Source organism: Bidens hawaiensis, unplaced genomic scaffold (assembly GCF_021521415.1).
Source record: "Bidens hawaiensis isolate Kalapana, Puna unplaced genomic scaffold, B.hawaiensis_p1.1 tig00031215_1, whole genome shotgun sequence".
Taxonomy (NCBI): domain Eukaryota; kingdom Viridiplantae; phylum Streptophyta; class Magnoliopsida; order Asterales; family Asteraceae; genus Bidens; species Bidens hawaiensis.
In genome coordinates this window covers 180,390-203,727 of record NW_027495264.1, presented here as the reverse complement: position 1 = coordinate 203,727, position 23,338 = coordinate 180,390, and the positions used below count along the sequence as shown (strand labels likewise).

The window sequence follows — 23,338 nt, the reverse complement described above, 5'->3', positions numbered from 1 at the left end:
ACACATACCCTTACTTAAAAATAGCTTTCATCTCTCCGTTGTACTCTTTTTTAGCGTAGCTCATGACTTAATCGTCAGACCATTGGCTTGTATTGTCACGTCTGTTGCACTTATAAAACTCAGAAAACTTATTAACTGGACCTGCCATCATGCGCTAATGTGATAAACTACAATCACTTTATCTGCTTACCGGCCGCTCCATGGACAGCGCATTCCCAAGTGATTTCTCCGTCAGTTTTGGCTGCTTTATCTAAAGACCCCTGGCAGCATCGTTTAGGACATCCAGGGGCTTGTTTGATACATGTTATTCGTAAAAATAAAAAATATTCAATGTCGAAACATTAGCAATTTATCTTTTTGTGAGTTATTTGTGTTTGGGAAAAAAAGTTAAGGTAAAGGTTGTAATTAGCAGACCCTAATCTCTCGTATTGTGTTTTCAACTTTCAAAGTTTAGTATAGACGTATCGTATCCTCTCATAAAATCTTCCTAATGATATATAAGTTTCTTCTCGGATGGTTCCCGTGTTTTGTTAATCTTTAGTTCTTCTGAGCATCATAATATAAGGTTGGCATTGGCACATTTAGTTAATATATACATGAAAATCAACAACATAAAAACTCTTATAATACATCAGCCACTACCCATTATAGAATTACTCGGCACGTACATAGAATTCACATTACAGTAGCGTAAGTTTTTAAAACAAAAACAAACCCATACACACCATAAATTTAAACCAACATCTCAAGTAAGACTTGAGTCCTCTACATCACAGAGCTCAATGCTGCTATTATTAAAAGAAAAATGAAACGCACATGTTGTTGCAAATCGTACTTACACATAAGAATGCTTCAGTGCTTCACCAATAGAGGATCGCTTGACGTCATATCTCTGCAAGAATTAAAACAAATCAAGAACTTTGAAAATTAAGATTCTGCCCAAGAAAGAAACAAACATCAGCAACATCTATCTTGCTTATAGAGAAAACGGAAAATACGTAGAACTGGAGAAAAGTTATAACCATAAAGCAGATCGGGGTTTTAATGGTTCGAATTGTATAATAATTATACTAGACTAAATTAAACCCATCATAGGTAAATTTTAGTTGTAGATATATAGTGAATTTCCTAATGTATGTACGCTAAGTCGGCCTTTCAAACCGTTAATTGAATGGAAAGGGGACTTCCTGTTTGATATATTATTCAAGACAAGATCAATAATTAAACAAAACATGAAATTAATAATACCCACAAAAGTATTTTAACATATGAATATATGATCAATACTCAAAACACTTATATCATACATACGTTAGTGCTCATGATTGTAACTCGTCTTGCCACATGAGCTAATTTCTTGGAATCTTGTATTCATACACTTATATAGAAGTTAAAAGAGTAAAACACCACGTTGTTTACTTAGGAGGCAAGATTTCAAAGTTAAATATATTAATTACTTATTGATCTGTTATTTGCTTCTAAGGTGTCATAAACATGACTAACTTGGAAGAAAAAAAATACAGTTGTATACTTGTACGTACGTACGACTTATAATAGTCTTGTTGTATCATCCTAATCTTGACATATAAATTAAAGATGATACATATTATACACATGATGAATAAATATATTTATGAGATTGGCCGGTGATTATAAACATGGGGTAGTTAAATACTAAAAACACTAAAGTAGAGTTGGTATTGACAAGCCATATAACACATGGGATGTCTGTAGGTTCACACATACATATCTATCTATCTATCTTCTATCTATTATAATAAAAGCCTACTATTTTTGCCACTTGTCAATACAATAGTCCTCCTTACCTTTTTTTCAACCAATTTTCATATATGATCCTTATCTTTTAAGTCATTTCAATATATGACATTAAAATTATAGATTTATTCCAACTAAATCCATTACTACATATAATAAGTATTCTCCATATGGATTGATAAGTGACGATTAGTGAACTTTGAAGTGTTAATTAAAGTGTTTATTACTGTTTATATTCAAAATAATAAACAATAAGCATTCAATTCATAACATGTGGAATGAGAACAATCGAATTGGACTAAATCCTGATAACATCACCGGCTAAGGCTTAGCCTTTAATACCTAAAAATACATATGATTTTAAAACTAAAAGTTTTCGGGTTGACCCGAAATCTAGAATTCGGACCTAAGAACCAACCCGAATTACTGCGGTTCAGGTTCGGGTTAGTATTTTCTTGGGTTCGAGTTTCTCGGGTCGGGTTAGTTTGGGTTCAGGTACGAGTTTTCTTGGGTTGGGTTTCATGTTACGGGTAAAAGTGGCGGCCCTACTTTCAACGATTATAAATAAGAATCACTACCTTCACTTTATGCAACTTTAAATCTTCTAATATTCTTCTAACTTAGAATAATCACTATTATTTGAGCATGGTTTTAATGTTAGTATGTATTTTTCATTTTCCTGGCAATTACATTCATATGAAATAAACAAATCATTTTATTATATTTAAATTTTCGGTTTTTATGTTGCTTGATTATATAATTTTTAATTGTAACATATAAAGTCAATTAAAAATTTGTCATACACAGAATATTAATGACAATAAATTTATTACGATCAATCAATTTTAAATTGTAAAGATTCTAAGGATGATTATATCATCAAAGTTCAGGTATATGGTTTTTGGGATAATAATGTTTTTTATAGATAAACATGAGCATATGTTCTCATGACATCATATTAATTTATTAAAAGCTATGATATTTTATGTGTATGAATATTTTTTTTTATTAGTATCATGGATATATATTGCCATTTATTTAGAGTTGGTATGTACTTGGAGAACCTTTTTTGTCACACGGACAACTATATGGCTATATCAAGAGTTATAAGCAGGCCTATATGTTACTTTATTAAGAGTTACAAGCAGACATGAACTAAATATTTTGGTTTTTGATAAACAATGCATACCTGCTAATACAATCACAAATGTAGTGTAAAAGGAAGTTTTTACTTATTTGTAACATATTTGTTTAATATTAGTTATGTAATTGCTGTAATTTTAATTTAGTTGTAATTGTATTAACAATATATGATCAATTTGTTGACTGTATTTCACTTAATGGTCAAAGTTTAAAATTTTCAACAATTACTCGTGTAATACACGGGCCTTAAACTAGTATAAATATAAATAGAACTTGTTGGACTTGCCTGTTATTTTTGTTGAAAAGTATAAAGAAAACACGCTGTTCTGGTGAGAGATAGGACAATTCCCGCACTAAGTACACGCATATGCCAAAGCTGTCAAAAGAAACAACATTAATCATCAGCAAATAAACAACACTAAACCTGTATCATTTTGAGGATCTGAATCTAATAAAGCAACTAATGTTCATGTCATGCCCCATGAGTGTGGGAGTGAAATATATACTTACCCACTAAAACATACAAGTCCAAGTATCCAAAGAACAGCACCTGTCCAACTTGATTCCTTATATGCTATCCACACCTTAAATCAATAAACACTTGTATAAGTATTAGAAATTAATTAAATCAGCAAAATCTTGTGAATGGTAACATACAGAGAAAACTACAATGTGGACGTGGAAACAAACCAGCGCTGTTATCATGCACCTGTGAGAGTTTATTAATATCAAATTTACACACACAGAAGAAAAAATATTCTGTTTTACTTTTAACAACAAAAAAAAAACACTTAGGAAACGAAAAGAAGTTTACGGTGTGAGCACTTCTGCATAGAATGGAAATCCAAGAACGGAATACGCGTAAATTATTAGCCCCAGCAGGCAGCAACCTATTGCAGTCACAATTACTTTTGCTGTAATTATATGAGAAAACCGTGTCACGCGTCCCATATTGGCATGCCTAACAAATATATATATATATATATATATATATATATATATATATATATATATAAATAAAATTAGAAGCATATACCTTGTCACATTATTAATTTGGTGAGACTTATGATCACATAAAACTAAGAGAAAATATATATGAAAAGAGTATATGTTAGGAGTATGAGTTATGACTAATGTCCTTTATTCTTACCGGTTTTGACGTCGCACCAGCACAAAATATATTGGATCTTTTAAAGATTCTTCAGGTGACAACTTGAACAACAGCCAAACAATGTATCCACAGGTAACAAAACTGTAAAAGAGGTAATACAAAGTTGATATAAAACACTTAAAACTTATATGCTTTTAAACGTGTCATGCTACTCATAAGCGAAAATAAGATTACCTTCCGCACCAAAATATCACAATCATAAAAACAACTCTCTTGATCCAGCTAGATTCCTTGTAGAAGAACCAAGCCTAAAAAGCGTACAGCCATATTTGAGTACAAATTATTTGACTCGATCTTTTCGGGGAGACAAAACATAACAACATCACACAAACTAGACGGGTGCCCGCGTGATGGAGCACGTATTTAAACACCGACCTTTTGTAATCACCTAACAATTATGGGTGTTCATGGTATTTGAATTTCCAATAGTATTTGAAATTATTAAAATAATGTGGTCAATTGTTTAAAATTGTGTGCATCGTTCCTTACAAATTCACTTTATATTTACTATTTCTCCTGTATAAAGTTTAATATAATTCATATCGGATTGCATGAGTACGATGAGAAGGATAAGCATGCAATTTGGAATTCTCTTTGGTGTGTATGATCGTCCGATTAAATTGTTAATGGCAACTATTTATTTTAGAGAATTGTGTATAAAAATGTAATGATTAATCCAACCAGTTAATTTAACATCACTAATTGAATTATTATGTCTTATGGTTAAAAAATAATTTTGTTACTGTTTTTTGTATTTAAATTATAGAAGTGAAAAAGTAAATAAGATTCTTGAAGTTTATTGAATACCATAATTTGAGTTGTAGTATTTGGAGGGCTTGTCTATATCTTTATGATAAAAAATAGGTAAGCATTAGATGCTTTAACAATTATTTTTTTTTATTATAATTGCATATTTAGGTTGTACATTCATGTTTCGTTAAATTGTATATTATAATCAGCAACTTGGTATTGAACAAAGTTTATATCGAAACGTTGATAAAAATGAGCTCGTCGCAATGGTAAGCTCCTTTTTTAATTGCATAATGTAATTAAAAATACAGAATACAATAAAAAAGTAAATAAAGTTATTAAGTAAAAGTTAAAAATGAAGGGTCACTTGTATCTATTATTTAAAATAACAAAAAATGATCAGGGGACAACGTTATTACTTTATTTGAATAATTTAAAATACACCTGAGATTTAATGATTTAATGAAGATTTCTCCCCTCTTTAACATTGTGTATGAGTGGTACCATGTATTTTATAGTTTGAAAACTCTTAAAATTAATCGTCTTAATTTGCCCTTGATATATATATATATATATATATATATATATATATATATATATATATGCACTAACGTACAATAATTGATTAACGTATATTAGGTACGCGAAATACGTTCAGTGTTAAAAAACCAAAAACGTTCTAGCCAAATTCCCAACCATAAAGCGTTCAGGTTTAAAATCTAAAATGTTTAGTTAAAAAACCTAAAAGTTTTAGGCTTAAATCCTGATACATTCAAGGTTAAAACCAATCACTCAAAACTCAAAATTGATCGATTAAAGCTTCAAATGATGATTAATTGGATCAATTTTAAGGTTAATTGATCAATTAAGTTCAACAATTTAAATTTCAATTGGTCAATTTGATCAACTGACTTGTGAACATCGATTGAAGGTCGTGACGGAAGAAGATGGTGTTCACGACGGTAGATGATGGTCGCGACGGTGAACGAAATCGTTGGACGGTGGCGGATTGCTGAATAGTGATGGTGAAGGTTGACATAATCAATGGGAGCAGAGGTGGATGAAGACCGGCTCGCATAGTTGTGATTTTAGAATTAGCATGGTTATTGAAAATCGATGTTTCAAAGTGTCGGATCGTTTATCTATATACACACATATACATGTGTGTGTCTATGCGATGTAGGTAAATAGTTAATAAATATCAAAGAAACAAAAACTTTCTTGTAAATGAAATTAACTTGCTCACTACTACAGGAGTTATAAACGCAACAACATCTACATTCATCACCTGTGTCCACCTACAACAAAGTAAGAGAATATGGCTTAAACACATAACCTTAATTGACACTCTATTTGTAGTTTTGAAGGAAGCCAATTCACAATAACAAATAGCAAATAAAATACTTAATCATCAAAGAAATTGTAGAACAAACTTTTCAAATAAATTTTTATATTAGTAAGCAAAAAATATTAATAATAAGTTTGAGAGATGTATCATCTAAGTTTGTAAATTACAGTGCACTTAGGTCGAAACAAGACGAGTCGCCGTCCTTCACTAATGTGTAAGCAAGAGCAGCTGCTATTATACACATCAGTACAATGAACAAGCTCTTCAATGCTACTAACACCGATGACGACGCTGTTGCCATTTTACTTCGAGTGTGTGGGAAAACAGGCTGTTGGTGATATTTATAATGTCTTTTAAACCACAGTATCAATTTTAAACCACAAATGCCTTTTCATATTTTCAAGACAGAATTACAAATTTTGTCCTTTAAAAAAAGCCAAATTACGGTTCGTGTCCTTTTCTAAGTTTCCTTGCAGGCGGTGTACTTTAAACTTTTTTTTCCTACAAGTTATGTCCTTTACGCTAACTGGGTTAGAAAAACTCTGTTAAATCCCATCACGTGAGAAGCATGTGAGGGTAGTTTTGTCTTTTTGCCTACCCTGCTTCTTCTTCTTCTTCTTCTTCTGTGCTGCCTCATCTCACTTCTCTCTCTATGTTCTACCACACCATCACCATAACCACTCCTCAAACACCATCACCACCGCCACCATAGCTCCGCCACCAGCCACCGCTCCATCTCCGATTCCCTCATCCACCATCGTCCTCAATTCTGATTCGTTTGGAATTAGGGTTCTATCACAAAACACCTCTTTTTTAGGGTTTTAATTTCTGATTTTTGTTCGTATCTAAAAATAAACCAACCCTACCGTCACCAACCACCATGCCAGAATCGCCGCCACCATCATCACCATGCCTGAACACCACCCAATGTCGGAAACTGTCGTCACTAACAACTCCGGCCACAAAACCGTCTACCGAAATCTCTGACCACACAACCGTTCACCAACATCTCCTACCCGATTTTTCCATCAACCCCCTTGCTCCTCGTAAGAAGCCGCCGTCTCCGCCGGTTTGTTCTTTTCACTCGTCTTCTCCGGCGGACCTGCAACAGCGTCACCGCCATCTCTGATATAGGGATTAAAACTTAAAACGCACCATCAGAAGCTTCAATCGACTCAAGTTTTCGGATTAAAACCTGCAACAGTACCGCCACCATCTAATCATCGGTGATTCCAGGTTTTTCGGCGGTGAGAAACAAGGGGGTCGGTAATAGGACGATTTGAGTGGTCATTGTTGTTGTAGGGTGTGGTGGTGGTGGTGGTGGTGGTGGTTGGGCTGTGAGCGGTGGCGTTTTCGGTGTGGCAGTACAGATTGTTTTACGGTGGTGGTGGTGGCTTTCTAACGAAGTAGATGTTTCCGTCGGAGACGACGGTTCAGCCGCAAAATCGTTAATTTCTGGCACCATTTTTCTGGGTTCTGAGCTTCTTGCTCTTCTCCGTTCTTTTTTAACTCTTTTTCTCACTCCAATTTCTGTTCTTTGCTCGGAATCTTGATTTTCCGGTAACTTGTTTTTCACTTCCGGCAACACTTTATTCAACTCCAAGCTGTTGTCTTTTTGCTCATCAGCTCCAGACACAGAATAATAAGTTTTGATTACTTCCGGTTTCTGCTCCGGCAGCGGAGATGGTGGTGACGGCGGCTGTGGCGGCGGAGATGGGGATTCAGCTTCAACAACCGGCTGTGACGGCGGCACGTATGAATCTTGTTTATTATTATTAATATTAATATTATTAAGATCCATCACTGTATGGTGTTCTCGAAAATAATATCGATCATAGTTGAAATGGGTATCATCGGAAAACCGATAAGGTGACTCCACACGGTGGTTCCACTGCGGAGATAGCTGCCGGAGATCCGGGTAAGAGCTGGTGCTCCGATGTCATTTTAACTGAGTTTTTGCTCAAAAGGACAAAAAGACCAATATACTGTGACATCTGCCCTGATCCGACCCGACCCAGGTACCCGTTTCTCTGACCCGATCTCTTTCTTTTATGATTTAATATTTATTTATACTTATATTTTACTTTTAATAATAATATATATTTTCCTTCCCGCCTTTTTCTCTCTCTTTCTTTCCGCCGTCCCCTCCCTCTTCCTTCTCTCTTTCCGCCTTCTTTTCCCTCTTGTCGCCGTCCCGCCCTTACGCCTTGTTTCCCTCCTCTTTGCTTGTCCTTTGGTTCTTCCCGCCTAAGGATGTCTGCAGCTCCACGCGCCAGACTCCTTACATGGAAGCCTGCGTGAAGACATCTTGTTCCTGCGATGCGTGAAGAGAACTCTTCGCAGCGCGCTAAGAATGCATGTTCTTCCCGCAATGCGCTAAGAATGTATGTTCTTCCCGCGATGCGCTTAGAATTCTTGTTCTTCACGCAGCACGCTAAGGATGTGATTCTTCCCGCAGTGCGCTAAGGTTTGTTGTGCCAGCCTTCGCGCTCGCGCACTCAGCCTTCTCGCGCTTGACCCTTTAGTCTAGTCTTCTGTTTATTCTAGCCGTTTGCTTTTGTAATGTCTTTTCTTCTGAGCTGTTGACCTAACCTATCTAATGTCTGAATAGTTACTTTCGGCGCAGCATGCGTACCAACCCCATTGGTTGATAGAAAAAGTGACTGACATTATCTTTTGAGATCTGCTTTTGCCATGCTTGACCAGTACCTTTATCTGAACCGCCCATGTTTTTTTTTACTGTTCCCTGTCAGCTTTATCTTGCCCCCTGCAGCTGCCATATCTTTTGATATCTTTACTTTTCAGAACTTTTTACCGTTGATATCTTTTCTTTTACTTTTTGAGATCTTTTCCCCCTTTTTCTAGGGTTTGTGTCTCCTAGGGTTTTCCTATAAATAATAGTATTATTTTTCCTAACACTACACACACAAAACACTTACTCTCTCCTGACCTCCTCCTTGCTCTCTCTGCCGCCTCCCTCTCTGCCTCCGTCTTCCTCCCTGATCTGCCCTGCTTTTCCGGTAATATATATTATATAATAATTTACTTATTAATTATGCTAACTTATTATCAAGACTTAAAACAGATCGTTAAAACAATAATCTTAATTATAGGTTAACTTTGCTTGTTTAAGAGTTGATTCTTGCATATCTTTCACCGCATCGTTTATCAAGTGAGTTATCTCGTATCTAATCCCTTTTTATTTTAAATGCTTTGGGATGTTCATGTGTTCATACAAAACTTGAGTCTTAAACTGTTTATGAACTTTAGTCGCGCAGTATCCCATGTGTTGAGGACGTAGACTTGGCTGTTTATTTGTATGTGTGGATCATTAACCGTATGGACGGTCTATTCCGCAGTTTTCATGGTACCATTAGATGAACACGGGAGAACATTCGTTTATGATTTTCTCTTTTGTTACACTTGCACAGTTAGTCTTGTTTGTGAGCTCAATTGTGAGCACTGGCAGTCTTGTCTCTTAGAGTTGGTCCCGATCAGATTACACCCTTGTTGAAAACCAGACATACACATGTTGCGCGCAGATTTTATTGTTATCTATGTATTGTATTAAACTTGATCTCTCACCAACACGCAAGTGTTTGACGTTTATTTTAACACATGTTCAGGTTTGCAGTAGCTGTTTTGGAGCTTGTGGACACGTAGGACGTTTTTACTTTTGGACCTAGAATTAAAATGTATCAGGACAAGTTAATTATGTTTGAATGTTATAATTTATAATATATTGATTTATGTTTGATTTATGTTCTTTATTTTCCCCGCTGCGCGTGCGCGATAAAATGTGTATTAATAAATATTGACACCAATAGTGTCACGAGTAATGAAACAATATGTGGCGCCCCGACGTATAATCCGCCTTTGGTCGGGGTGTTACAGATTGGTATCAGAGCCAGGTTGACTTTAGGATAGGTGGTTAGACGTAACGGCCTAGAATACCTAAGAGTCCCTTCTCGCGCATGAGAGAAATCTCATGTTTGCGCGCTTATTGTTAATTACTCGTTATTTATGAATATGCTCGCGCTTGCGCGGTATATGATTTTATGTTTTATTTCGCGATATTTCGATTTTTGTCGAATTTCGATTTTTATTGATTTTTCTTACATATTCGTTTGTTGGGTTTGAAAATCCGAAAAGTCATGGTGATACATGAATAGTTGATTTTCAATTTCCATTTACGATTATGTTCTGAGGTTGGAGACTTGAAAAGTCATGGTGATACATGAATTGTCAACCTCCAATACTCATTTTCTTGTATGTTTTATATTGAAGATTGAAAAGTCATGGTGATACATGAATCGTCAATCTCCAATACTCGTTTGCTCGTATATTTTAAATTGGGAATTCGGAAAGTCATGGTGATACATGAATTGTCGATTCTTGATTCGAATTTGTTACCTTTATTAAGTCTGCATTTAGGGTCATTTAATCTACTTTAACTTTTGATAGTATCTAACTCTGCGAAACCAAGCTCTATAAAGTTATACTTTGCGATAAAACTAAGATATTAACTAAAATTAAAATTTTTATAGAATGCCTCCGCTATCTCGCCGATTTCAGAGAAGAGAAGCCTCGCGCATGCGTAGACAGCAACGTTCCCAGGAAATGGCCGCCGCAATAGCCCAAGCTTTGAGCCAAAACAATACCAACACCTCGAGTTATAACATTAAGACATTTAATGCGGGTAACCCTCCAAAGTTCACAGGTCTCGAAGGAGCCACCGTGATGCTCCAGTGGCTCGAGAAGATAGAAAACACTTTCCTCCATACCCAATGCCCCTCAGACAGACGAACCCTGTATGCTTCCAGTGTCCTGGAATCTAGAGCGCTTACATGGTGGAATGGAGTAGCTCATGCGCGTGGCGCAGAGGCTGCTTCTAGCATGACATGGGAGGAATTCAAGGAAATTCTGACGCGAGAATTCTGCCCTCCCAACGAAATTAAGCGCCTAGAGGAGGAATTTTGGAATCTTAAGCAATACAGCGGTGAAGCGCGCGAGTACGCGACGCGCTTCCACGAGCTAAGCTTACTGGTCCCTCACCTTGTTACCCCTTCACGCCGAGCAATCGAGAAATTCCTTGGGGGTCTCCCCATGGAAATTCAAGATTCTGTATGGGCCAGAAACCCAGTTACCCTCTCTGACGCCATTGAGTTGGCCGCTGTGCTCAGCGACAACCATGTCTGAGCAGGAACTCTGATCCTGCGGGGAACTGAGAAGACCAAAACCACCAAAACTGTCCCTGAACCCGCAGAAACCAAACCAGAACCCTCAAACCGTAACAACCTCAAGCGCAGGCGCAAGGCCTATGCGCTTACCAACCCGCCCATTGTCCAGCAACCCGTTTACCAACCCCCAGTTTACGCGCCTAACCCACTGTCAACCTACCCAGCACCTCCTGCAGTCCATAACTATGCCTTAACCAATCCAGCACTCCCTGCCCCGCCAACTAAGAAACCTTACACAGGAAACCATCCCTTTTGCCCAACCTGTAGATTTCACAACCCAACCCAAACCCCGTGTCGACTTTGTAACCGATGTGGCCGTACTGGTCACACTGCTGAGAACTGTAGAGTCCTTCTCGCCAATCCAATTGCGCCAACACCACCAGTCTACCCGCAGAATCCTCAACCAACCTACCAAAACCCACGACCCAGATCGTGCTTTAACTGCGGTGATCCCAGTCATTTCCGGAACGCATGTCCAAGACTACAAGTTCAGATTACGCAAGCGAATCCGGTGAACCAGATTTCAAACCAAGTGACGCGTGGACGAGCTTTTAACATAACCGCGCACCAAGCGCAAGCGAATAATGACGTAGTTAATGGTACATTTTTGCTTAACGGATTTTATGCTTCTGTACTTTTTGATACTGGCGCCGATCGAAGTTTTATCTCTCGCGCCTTCGAGCAGAAGCTTGCGCGACCGCGCAACGATTTAAAAGAAGATTTTTCAGTTGAATTGGCTAATGGTGAAATTATTTTAATTAACTCAGTAATTAAGGATTGTACGCTTAACCTTAACGAAAACGATTTTCTGATCGACCTCATCCCTATGCCTCTTGGAAGCTTTGATGTTATTATTGGTATGGACTGGCTCTCGCATAATCGCGCCGAAGTTAATTGCGCCAAGAAGTTGATTCGCATTCCTCGAGAAAATGGTGATCTTCATATTTACGGCGAAAAACCCTCCAGTGGTCTTAAACTTATGTCTTGCGCCGAAGCCCAAAGACTCATGCGGAAGAAGTGTATTGCATTTCTAGCCCATGTGGTTAAACCTGTTGAAGAGAAGAAGCTTCGCGATATCCCTGTTGTGCGTGATTTCCCTGAAGTTTTTCCTGATGATCTTCCTGGTATCCCTCCCGCTCGTGAAGTCGAGTTCCGTATTGATCTTGTCCCTGGTGCTTCCCCCGTAGCTAAATCTCCTTATCGTCTTGCACCCGCTGAGATGCAAGAATTGGCCAGCCAACTTCAAGAGTTGACTGCTAAAGGATTCATTCGCCCTAGCTCTTCGCCCTGGGGTGCTCCGGTGTTGTTCGTTAAAAAGAAAGATGGATCGTTTCGCATGTGTATTGATTACCGCGAGTTGAACAAACTCACCATTAAAAACCGGTATCCCTTACCGCGTATTGACGACCTCTTTGATCAACTCCAAGGTGCCTCTTGTTTCTCGAAGATTGATCTCCGCTCTGGCTATCACCAGTTGCGCATCCGCGATGAAGATGTTCCGAAGACTGCTTTTCGAACTCGTTATGGCCATTTTGAATTCTTGGTCATGTCCTTCGGTCTAACCAACGCACCCGCCGTTTTCATGGATCTAATGAATCGGGTGTGTAGGCCTTTCTTGGATAAATTCGTGATTGTGTTTATCGATGATGTTCTGGTGTATTCTAAGACCAAGGCCGAGCATGAGCAACATCTTCGGTTGGTGTTGCAAAAGCTTAGAGCTGAGCAACTCTATGCTAAGCTTTCCAAGTGTGAATTTTGGTCGGATGAAGTACAGTTTCTTGGCCATGTTGTAAATAAGATGGGTATTCATGTCGACCCATCCAAAATTGAAGCAATCAAGAACTGGATTACGCCATCCTCTCCTTCTGAGATCCGTTCCTTTCTGGGCTTAGCTGGTTACTACCGGCGATTTATTTCGAACTTCTCAAAGATCGCTTTGCCTTTAACAGCTCTAACGCACAAAGGTAAACCGTATATTTGGGGCTCGAAGCAAGAAGAAGCCTTTCTAACGCTCAAGCGTTTGTTGTGTGAAGCTCCTGTTCTTGCGCTACCTGAGGGTAATGATGATTTTGTCGTGTATTGCGATGCATCCAACCAAGGTCTTGGTTGTGTTCTTATGCAACGAGGCAAGGTTATCGCTTACGCATCGAGGCAACTTAAGGTTCATGAAAAGAATTATACAACTCACGATCTCGAACTTGGTGCAGTTGTTTTTGCCTTAAAGATCTGGAGACACTACCTTTATGGTACTAAGTGTATCCTTTACACTGACCATAAAAGCCTTCAGCATATCTTTGATCAAAAGGAACTTAACATGAGGCAACGCCGATGGAACGAACTCATCAGCGATTACGATTGTGAGATCCGGTATCATCCTGGTAAGGCTAATGTGGTAGCCGACGCGCTCAGCCGAAAACCCTGTCAGCTTAACTGTATCTTGCCGCGCACCCAGCTTCACTTCGCGCCGATTCAAAGCAACCTTGAATCGCGTATTCGTGACGCGCAGCGCGCATCCATCAGTAACGGTAACCATCGCGCCGAGTTAGCGTGTGGCGCGGAAGCGCACTTTGTCCCTAATCTGAGTGGAATTCTCTGCTATCTTAATCGCATCTGGATCCCTTGTGATGAGAATCTTCGCGCTGATATCCTTTGTGAAGCGCACAAATCTCGGTATTCTATTCATCCTGGCGCTGATAAGATGTACAAGGATTTGCGCATAACTTATTGGTGGCCTGGCATGAAAAAGGATATTGCTGTGTTCGTAGCTAGGTGCCTGACTTGTTCTAAAGTGAAAGCTGAACACCAACGCCCATCTGGTTTGCTCGAACAACCAGAAATTCCTACGTGGAAATGGGAAGGTATAGCGATGGACTTTATTACCAAGTTACCTTTGACAGCAAGCAAACATGATAGCATTTGGGTAATAGTGGATCGATTGACTAAATCTGCTCACTTTCTGCCCATTCGTGAAAACTACCGTGTTGAGCAACTCGCGCAGCTTTATGTCAAGGAAATTGTCTGCCGCCATGGTACTCCTTTGAGCATCATATCCGATCGCGATGGCCGTTTTATATCTCGCTTTTGGAAATCTCTCCAATCTGCACTAGGAACTCGCTTGGACATGAGTACGGCATATCATCCTCAGACTGACGGTCAGTCTGAGCGAACTATTCAAACTCTTGAGGATATGCTCCGATCTTGTGTTCTTGATTTTGGAGGTAATTGGGATTCGCACCTGCCTTTGATTGAGTTTTCTTATAATAACAGCTATCATTCCAGTATCGGTATGGCCCCATTTGAAGCACTTTACGGTCGTAAGTGCCGCTCCCCGATCTGTTGGAGCGAAGTGGGTGAAACTCAAATCACAGGACCCGAACTTGTTCAAGAGACAACTGATAAAATCGCCAAGATCCGTGATCATCTGCTGACTGCCAGGAGCCGACAGAAGAGTTACGCAGATCGTAGGCGAAAGCCTCTCGAATTTCAAGTTGGTGATCTTGTTCTCCTCAAAGTGTCGCCTTGGAAAGGTGTTGTCCGCTTTGGGAAGAAAGGTAAGCTTGCTCCTCGTTATGTTGGTCCATTCAAGATTCTCGCGCGTGTGGGAAAAGTTGCCTACAGACTTGACCTGCCGCCCGCGCTCAGTAATGTGCATCCAACGTTCCATGTATCCAATCTCAAGAAGTGTTTAGCTGACGAGAACCTTCACATTCCACTTGATGAAGTTCAAGTTGATGAAAATATGCATTTCGTTGAGAAGCCTGTTGAGATTATGGATCGCGAGGTTAAGCAAACCAAGCGCAGTCGTATCCCTATCGTGAAAGTTCGTTGGGAGTCCAAGCGCGGAGCCGAGTTTACATGGGAAAGGGAAGATCAAATGAAGATCAAGTACCCGCACCTGTTCTCTGCGCAACCTACTTCGAGATAAATTTCGGGACGAAATTTCTTAAAGTAGGGGAGACTGTGACATCTGCCCTGATCCGACCCGACCCAGGTACCCGTTTCTCTGACCCGATCTCTTTCTTTTATGATTTAATATTTATTTATACTTATATTTTACTTTTAATAATAATATATATTTTCCTTCCCGCCTTTTTCTCTCTCTTTCTTTCCGCCGTCCCCTCCCTCTTCCTTCTCTCTTTCCGCCTTCTTTTCCCTCTTGTCGCCGTCCCGCCCTTACGCCTTGTTTCCCTCCTCTTTGCTTGTCCTTTGGTTCTTCCCGCCTAAGGATGTCTGCAGCTCCACGCGCCAGACTCCTTACATGGAAGCCTGCGTGAAGACATCTTGTTCCTGCGATGCGTGAAGAGAACTCTTCGCAGCGCGCTAAGAATGCATGTTCTTCCCGCAATGCGCTAAGAATGTATGTTCTTCCCGCGATGCGCTTAGAATTCTTGTTCTTCACGCAGCACGCTAAGGATGTGATTCTTCCCGCAGTGCGCTAAGGTTTGTTGTGCCAGCCTTCGCGCTCGCGCACTCAGCCTTCTCGCGCTTGACCCTTTAGTCTAGTCTTCTGTTTATTCTAGCCGTTTGCTTTTGTAATGTCTTTTCTTCTGAGCTGTTGACCTAACCTATCTAATGTCTGAATAGTTACTTTCGGCGCAGCATGCGTACCAACCCCATTGGTTGATAGAAAAAGTGACTGACATTATCTTTTGAGATCTGCTTTTGCCATGCTTGACCAGTACCTTTATCTGAACCGCCCATGTTTTTTTTTACTGTTCCCTGTCAGCTTTATCTTGCCCCCTGCAGCTGCCATATCTTTTGATATCTTTACTTTTCAGAACTTTTTACCGTTGATATCTTTTCTTTTACTTTTTGAGATCTTTTCCCCCTTTTTCTAGGGTTTGTGTCTCCTAGGGTTTTCCTATAAATAATAGTATTATTTTTCCTAACACTACACACACAAAACACTTACTCTCTCCTGACCTCCTCCTTGCTCTCTCTGCCGCCTCCCTCTCTGCCTCCGTCTTCCTCCCTGATCTGCCCTGCTTTTCCGGTAATATATATTATATAATAATTTACTTATTAATTATGCTAACTTATTATCAAGACTTAAAACAGATCGTTAAAACAATAATCTTAATTATAGGTTAACTTTGCTTGTTTAAGAGTTGATTCTTGCATATCTTTCACCGCATCGTTTATCAAGTGAGTTATCTCGTATCTAATCCCTTTTTATTTTAAATGCTTTGGGATGTTCATGTGTTCATACAAAACTTGAGTCTTAAACTGTTTATGAACTTTAGTCGCGCAGTATCCCATGTGTTGAGGACGTAGACTTGGCTGTTTATTTGTATGTGTGGATCATTAACCGTATGGACGGTCTATTCCGCAGTTTTCATGGTACCATTAGATGAACACGGGAGAACATTCGTTTATGATTTTCTCTTTTGTTACACTTGCACAGTTAGTCTTGTTTGTGAGCTCAATTGTGAGCACTGGCAGTCTTGTCTCTTAGAGTTGGTCCCGATCAGATTACACCCTTGTTGAAAACCAGACATACACATGTTGCGCGCAGATTTTATTGTTATCTATGTATTGTATTAAACTTGATCTCTCACCAACACGCAAGTGTTTGACGTTTATTTTAACACATGTTCAGGTTTGCAGTAGCTGTTTTGGAGCTTGTGGACACGTAGGACGTTTTTACTTTTGGACCTAGAATTAAAATGTATCAGGACAAGTTAATTATGTTTGAATGTTATAATTTATAATATATTGATTTATGTTTGATTTATGTTCTTTATTTTCCCCGCTGCGCGTGCGCGATAAAATGTGTATTAATAAATATTGACACCAATAGTGTCACGAGTAATGAAACAATATGTGGCGCCCCGATGTATAATCCGCCTTTGGTCGGGGTGTTACATATACCCTCACATGCGCCTCACGTGAGGGTATTTAACTGAGTTTTTCTAACCCAGTTAGCGTAAAGGACAAAACTTGTAGGAAAAAAAAGTTTAAAGTACACCGCCTGCAAGGAAACTTAGAAAAGGACACGAACCGTAATTTGGCTTTTTTTAAAGGACAAAATTTGTAATTCTGTCTATTTTTAATGTCTTTGGAATACGTTAGGTTAACCGTTAAAGTGAGTTGTTCAATATTGGCTACAAATTGCAAAAATATTTAAAAAAAAGAATATAAACAAACTAGTTAAAGTTAACAACAGCACATAGACGACGACTTTTTTTTTGGAACGGAAAGTCACACTAAGATGTTGGGTTCATAGGCCTTGTTTGGGCTCCGCTTTTTAGTTGAAGTATGTGCTGCAGCTGGCCTTAAGCCCAACCCGTTTGAGGTTTCTTGTTTACCGAGTTACAAACTTAGTTTTGTCTCTATTTATATAACATTATGTATTTGTAATCGTTATTACTCAATAAAAATGAGACAAATTGTTGTTAACGCTCACTATTTGGCGGTTATTAGTGGCTGTCATTTAACGGTTTTTGATGGAAGTTGTTGATAAATGCAGGGCCGGCTCAACACTTTGAGAGGCCCAAAGCTTACAACAAAATTGTGGCCTCTCATTATCGAAGTATAGAAAAAAAGAGTAATTAGTTAAATGTTATTTTGAAATGATTATAATAATTATATTTAAATGACTCAGTGATATTTTATTATAGTTTTTATTAACATACATTTTTATTGTAATTGTATCCTTTTATTTAAAATGAAATTCGTAATACTTATTATTAAAAAAAATTAACATGTTATTTAGTTCTAAGCAATAACTTGTAATATGTAAGTTGGATAACATTGAACATATTATTTTATGGATATTTATATAACTTTAAACATATTATTTTGTCTGATTTTATTTTACATTTAAATATATATTTTATTACATCAATGGAGTTGTGATCAATTGACAAAGACAAAGTCTGTAAATACCTAGATTAAAGAAATTTGTCGTTTAAAAAAATATATTCTTTTTTATTACAAATTGAGTTCTATTTCGAACATTTTGTTTTTCTGTTTTTCTAAATACGAAGAGAATTGTTTATAACAAGTTAATATAAGAGAAAAAACACTTTTATATAAGCATATATATAAAATAATCAGGTCATGACGATTTATTCAAACTACATACATACTTTAATACTTTGCACAATTTTATATTCAAAATGTAAAAGTTAAACAAAAAGGTAAACAAAAGAAAATTTATCTTATTTGGATAACCACTATAGCCGTGTTTCACTAGAAAAAAAAGTTAAATTGCTATTACCAATTACTTTTTTTCTAGAAGTTGTATCATCTTCTCAAAGATGAAAGACCCCGAGAGCCACCAACAACAAAACAGAGCAAAACCATAAATCAATACATAAAAACTTATCTCTTTCGTTTCCAAAGTTACTTCTCTTCTGTTTACAGTTTGCTTAGAAGATTTTAAAAAATGGGGCCTTTAAAATGTGGAGGCCTAAAAATTCTGCTTCACTAGCTTTTCACGCTAGAGCCGGCCCTGGATAAATGTAGGCGGGGCGTAGCATGCATGTTCAATTCAGTTGAATATAAGTGAGGATACAAATGACTGGATCCTTAGTCAAAAGGAAGCCTGAGTTGATTTTTTTCTTTTACTTCTGTTATTCTTTTGGTCGTGAAATCGATGCTCCCCGACAAAATATCTCTCACGTGAAATGACGAAACTACCCTTTCGTTTAAGTATTTTAGTTATTTACATTTAAACCTTGGTCTCATGGAACAGTACTGCAGAACTTGAGAGTGAACCGGGCTTGTTCCTGTAAAACGAGGAGGTAGTTTATATTTTTTTGATTTGACCAAAGTGCCCTTTTCCCGATGCATTAATTTAAGGTTGTTTTTATTATGCAGAAAGTATTTTCAGAAGCTGCAGAAATGGCAAAGTATAGGCAAAAGATAGAACAGCTTTCATTGGACACCTTGCCCTTCAATGATGAAGAAAATATGCATGAAATTGGAAGTGGTTCAAATTTGAAAGAGAAGACGAATGAAAATGACAATTTTACCCTTGGCTGACACAAAGAAAAACCGGATATTCCAACAGTGTTCGAAAGCATTTATGGTACCATGAACAGGTTATTTGTATGTTTGTATATATCAGATTCTGTATCAAGTGTCCCTTAAACAAGAAGTTAGAGGTTATGTTGTTTGTAGTGTTCCGGGAGCATGACAATGTTGTTAGAGATGCAGTTTATCAGGATTGAACCTTAAATTCTTAATTCGTATACTTAATGTAGTTAGAACAGGAGCATTTAGCATGATTTGAGTAGCCAAATTTGAAAGAAGTTATCAAGTGTGAGATCTTTGCCTTTGAAGTTTTCAGATTCGGTTGCATTGCTTTTGTAGTATGTATCAATCTTTGCAGGATATTAAGTTAAAAATTGGGAGAATTCAAGAAAAGCAAGTAGAGACAATCAATTAAGGATAGAATTTATGAAATCAATCAAGATATAAAGGATGATTCGATTAGTACCAAGTTGAATGCATAGGATGGTAGTTTAGATTAGAAGAAAAGAAAAGGTAATGAAGTTGAAGTGGAAAAGAAGAAAAGATCAAAAAAGGAAGGTTAGTAATAAGAGTTTAAGATTTTGCTTTGATGATGATGTCTTGTACAGAATTCAGTTAACATTAGATTTTAATAATCCCTATTAAATTGTATTGGCCAATAATAATCCCTATTCGTTTTATCGCCACTGGCGGTCCCACATTCAAAAAAGTTGGCCCCCAATGGTCCCCCCGTTAAAAATAACTTAACGGCGTTATAGTTTTTTCTGAATTTCAAACCGATGTTTTAGCGCTTTTGATCATTAGGAGGATACGAGTCGATTGGTTTAAAATTTAGTTTGAAATAGTGCTTCAAAATGACGAAACAATAATTCAATTCGGGTGTTTGAACATACAATTAACCAGAATCAAGTCGTTTGGATCATTGTTTCGAGCTAAGTTTGAAACCAATCGATTCGTATCCTCCTAATGATCAAAATCCCTAAAACATTGGTTTGAAATTCAGGAAAAACTATAACGCCGTTAAGTCATTTTTAACGAGGGACCATTGGGGGCCAACTTTTTTGAATTTGGGACCGCCAGTGGCGATAAAATAAATAGGGATTATTAAAATCCAATATTCCTTTAAAATATGCATTTTTGTTATGTTACAATATTAGTTTGGGAGTTAGCAATGAATATTTTATTGAAGATGATCCTTGTGAGTTTTTCATGATTTAAGTGGCTTAGTTGGGAAAACACATGTTGCTTTCTTGTTAAAGATAGAGGATTTCAGAATCAAATTGCAATTTGTTTTAGTTACTGATGATAACACCCCAAGGCGCTCTGAGAAAGACGGGGGGGGGGGGGGGGGGGGGGGGGGTCCAAAGCGCGTTTTGAGTGGGCAAAGCGCCCCGATTATTTTGTTTCCCCGAACCAGACATTTCAATCCCAAACCTAAAACAAATGACCAAACTCATAACATAACTAAACCAAATCCATGCACCAAAAGAAAAAGTGAATAACCAAGTTTTCATTTTTGGTTCAGTTTGTGCCCAAAACCGACCTATGACCAGCCATTAAGTCCAATATTGTATTACATAATCTATGCATGTTAACTACAATAATTAAGTCCATAAGCATTTCTCTCACCTGTATACTTCAGGCTTCAAGACTCCAATGTAAGGCAAGTTTCTGTAACGTTCGTCGAAATCCAATCCATACCCCACAACGAAGCAATCCGGGCACTGTCACATATAAAAATATCTTCTCATTTCTTGAACCACGCATAACTTATCAAAACTGTCATCATATAACAATCTAGGACAATAGTATCAACAAAATGATATGATGATTATGTAGAATAAAAAAGTAAATAACAACAATAATAAGTTAATAACTCCATTTTCTTACTTGTTCAGCTATAGTTATGGTTAGCATGTTATGGTCTATATGTCAAATTAATAACTAGGTTTATCATATATTACAAGATAATTGGAAAATACCAAATTCAGATGGTAAAGTGTACAACTAGACCAAACAAACTTATTACTAATAATATGTATCTATATCTGCATTTGTGTGTATATGAAAGAGAGAAGAGAGATAACCTCAAAACCACTATAGAACTTGCCATCACCCAAAAGCTCAAACTGAACCGTTCTTCTTGACGGTTTATCAAGAAGAGTGCACACTGAAACAGAACTCGCCCCTTTAGCTTCCAAGTAAGCAATCAGACGCGAAACTGTGTTTCCTGTATCCACAATATCCTCAACCTGAATCAAAATATTTGCATCATTAGTACTGTTATATATTACACTGGTAACTCATTGATACCAAAAATACCAATACCCGAATTTCTGAAAAAACGGGTCCAAATACCGCACCAAATTCATCAGATGGTACGGTACTCGTTACAAAATAGTAAAATACCCATCTCTACATGGTATCGGTACCGAAAATACTGATTCAGAATTTCTGGAAAAGCAAGTACCGAATACCATACCGAAATTCTGAAAAAATGGGTACTCATTACAATGCAGAATTTCTGGAAAAGCAGTACGGAATACCGTACCGAAATTCTGAAAAAATGGGTACCCAATACCATACCAAATTTATCGGTACCCGTATCTACACTCGTTAAAAAATACCTATCTCTATATGGTATCAGTTAGAGGTGCAAACGAGCTGAGCTGCTCGTGAGCTACTTGAGATCGCGCATTAAAAAGCCCGATCGAGCCGAGCTTAATCGAGCCCGAGCTCGAGCCTAAAAGTAAGCTCATTTAATAAACGAGCTCGAGCTTGTCATTTATATAGTTTTTTAAAATATGCATTTAATAATTATTAATTAATATATATAATGATATAAAAAATAAATAAATAATATATATATTATTTTATATATAAAATTATAATAGAAAAAAATATAATAAAAATAACTATAATCGTATAATAAATAGTAAACGAGCCGAGCTCGAGCTAAAGGGAAGTTAAACGAGTTGAGCTCATGCTCGGCTCATTTCGTTTGCACCCCTAGTATCGGTACCGAAAATACCGATTCCAAATTTCTAGAAAAAGCAGGTACCGAATCCATCAGTACACACCAAAATAATTAAATAGCGATATCATCTTCAATAAACTAAATTTATCAATCAAACACAACATGCAGTTCAATCAACCATACCAAAACAACATGTTTTCCAGTAACATCGAGTTTCACATCACACGAAATCTTCGGAGAGCCACGGGAAACAGTTCCAGAGCCGTACGATTCCGCTCGAACGAAATCAACGGTGAGCGGCAGCTTGATGTTGCGTACGAGGTCGGCGAGGAAGAGAAACGCGCCGGTGGCAACGCCGACAATGACCGGAGCAGAAGAGTCCGGCGAAGAGAAGTCGTGGGTGATTTTGGAAGCCAAGTCTTGGACTTTCTGCAGGAGTTGCTCCGGCGACCACAGGACGGTCAAAATGTCGTCGTCGATGGAACTGGTTGGAGTAACCATGGTTTCGTTGTTTTTTTTAAGAGGGTTTTGAAGATTGGGTTTTAGGGCTTTGAATTTTGGTTAAAATAAAACGAATGGTTTATTTATAAAGGGTAGGGTTAACATACAAATAGGAAATTTTTGCGAAACGTGCGAACTAAAACAAAATTGAAGGCGGTGGTATTTTTGTAAATAAGTGGAAATCATGTTTGTAGTGTAATTTTATTACGCTATATATTTTACAAATAGAGTAATTTTACACTCTATTTGTAAACTATATAGAGTAGTTGTTTCAACTAAAGTAATTATTGAATCTTCTCCTTCAAATTGTTTCCTTCAAAAGCACCCCTGTAACTACAAATTGATTGACAAATCACACACTTTCTTGTTTTAATATGTCGTAACAAGCTTCAAATCGGCGAAATTGTAAACATATATATTCTCTAATATAATCACAATAATCTGGTCTCGCC

At 37.6% G+C, this 23,338-nt stretch overlaps 2 protein-coding genes across 2 annotated transcripts; both read right to left on the bottom strand.

Moving 5' to 3' along the window:
• Positions 1–605: 605 nt before the first annotated feature.
• LOC143581887 (uncharacterized) lies at positions 606–6,555 on the bottom strand. The gene is made up of 9 exons (XM_077064570.1): positions 6,356–6,555; positions 6,087–6,138; positions 4,265–4,338; positions 4,070–4,171; positions 3,734–3,880; positions 3,577–3,628; positions 3,430–3,503; positions 3,206–3,295; positions 606–892 (listed from the first exon to the last, which is right to left on the bottom strand). Exons 1-9 carry the CDS (start codon positions 6,487–6,489, stop codon positions 853–855), a joined length of 765 nt encoding a protein of 254 aa, XP_076920685.1. The 5' UTR covers positions 6,490–6,555; the 3' UTR covers positions 606–852.
• A 14,344-nt stretch (positions 6,556–20,899) lies between these two features.
• Positions 20,900–22,931, bottom strand: LOC143581886 (uncharacterized). Its single transcript, XM_077064569.1, has 3 exons — positions 22,569–22,931; positions 21,496–21,660; positions 20,900–21,132 (listed from the first exon to the last, which is right to left on the bottom strand). The coding sequence occupies exons 1-3, from the start codon at positions 22,884–22,886 to the stop codon at positions 21,034–21,036; spliced, it is 582 nt and encodes a 193-aa protein (XP_076920684.1). The 5' UTR covers positions 22,887–22,931; the 3' UTR covers positions 20,900–21,033.
• Positions 22,932–23,338: the final 407 nt, after the last annotated feature.

Coding starts and splice junctions, on each gene's coding strand:
- LOC143581887 (XM_077064570.1), bottom strand. CDS start 6,489: ATGGCAACAGCGTCGTCATCGGTGTTAGTAGCATTGAAGAGCTTGTTC. Junction 4,339..6,086: donor CGTTTATAACTCCTGTAGTA/GTGAGCAAGTTA, acceptor TACGCTTTTTAG/GCTTGGTTCTTCTACAAGGA. Junction 3,881..4,069: donor CTGGTGCGACGTCAAAACCG/GTAAGAATAAAG, acceptor TATATTTGTTAG/GCATGCCAATATGGGACGCG.
- LOC143581886 (XM_077064569.1), bottom strand. CDS start 22,886: ATGGTTACTCCAACCAGTTCCATCGACGACGACATTTTGACCGTCCTG. Junction 21,661..22,568: donor CTGGAAAACATGTTGTTTTG/GTATGGTTGATT, acceptor ATTTTGATTCAG/GTTGAGGATATTGTGGATAC. Junction 21,133..21,495: donor AGTTCTATAGTGGTTTTGAG/GTTATCTCTCTT, acceptor TATATGTGACAG/TGCCCGGATTGCTTCGTTGT.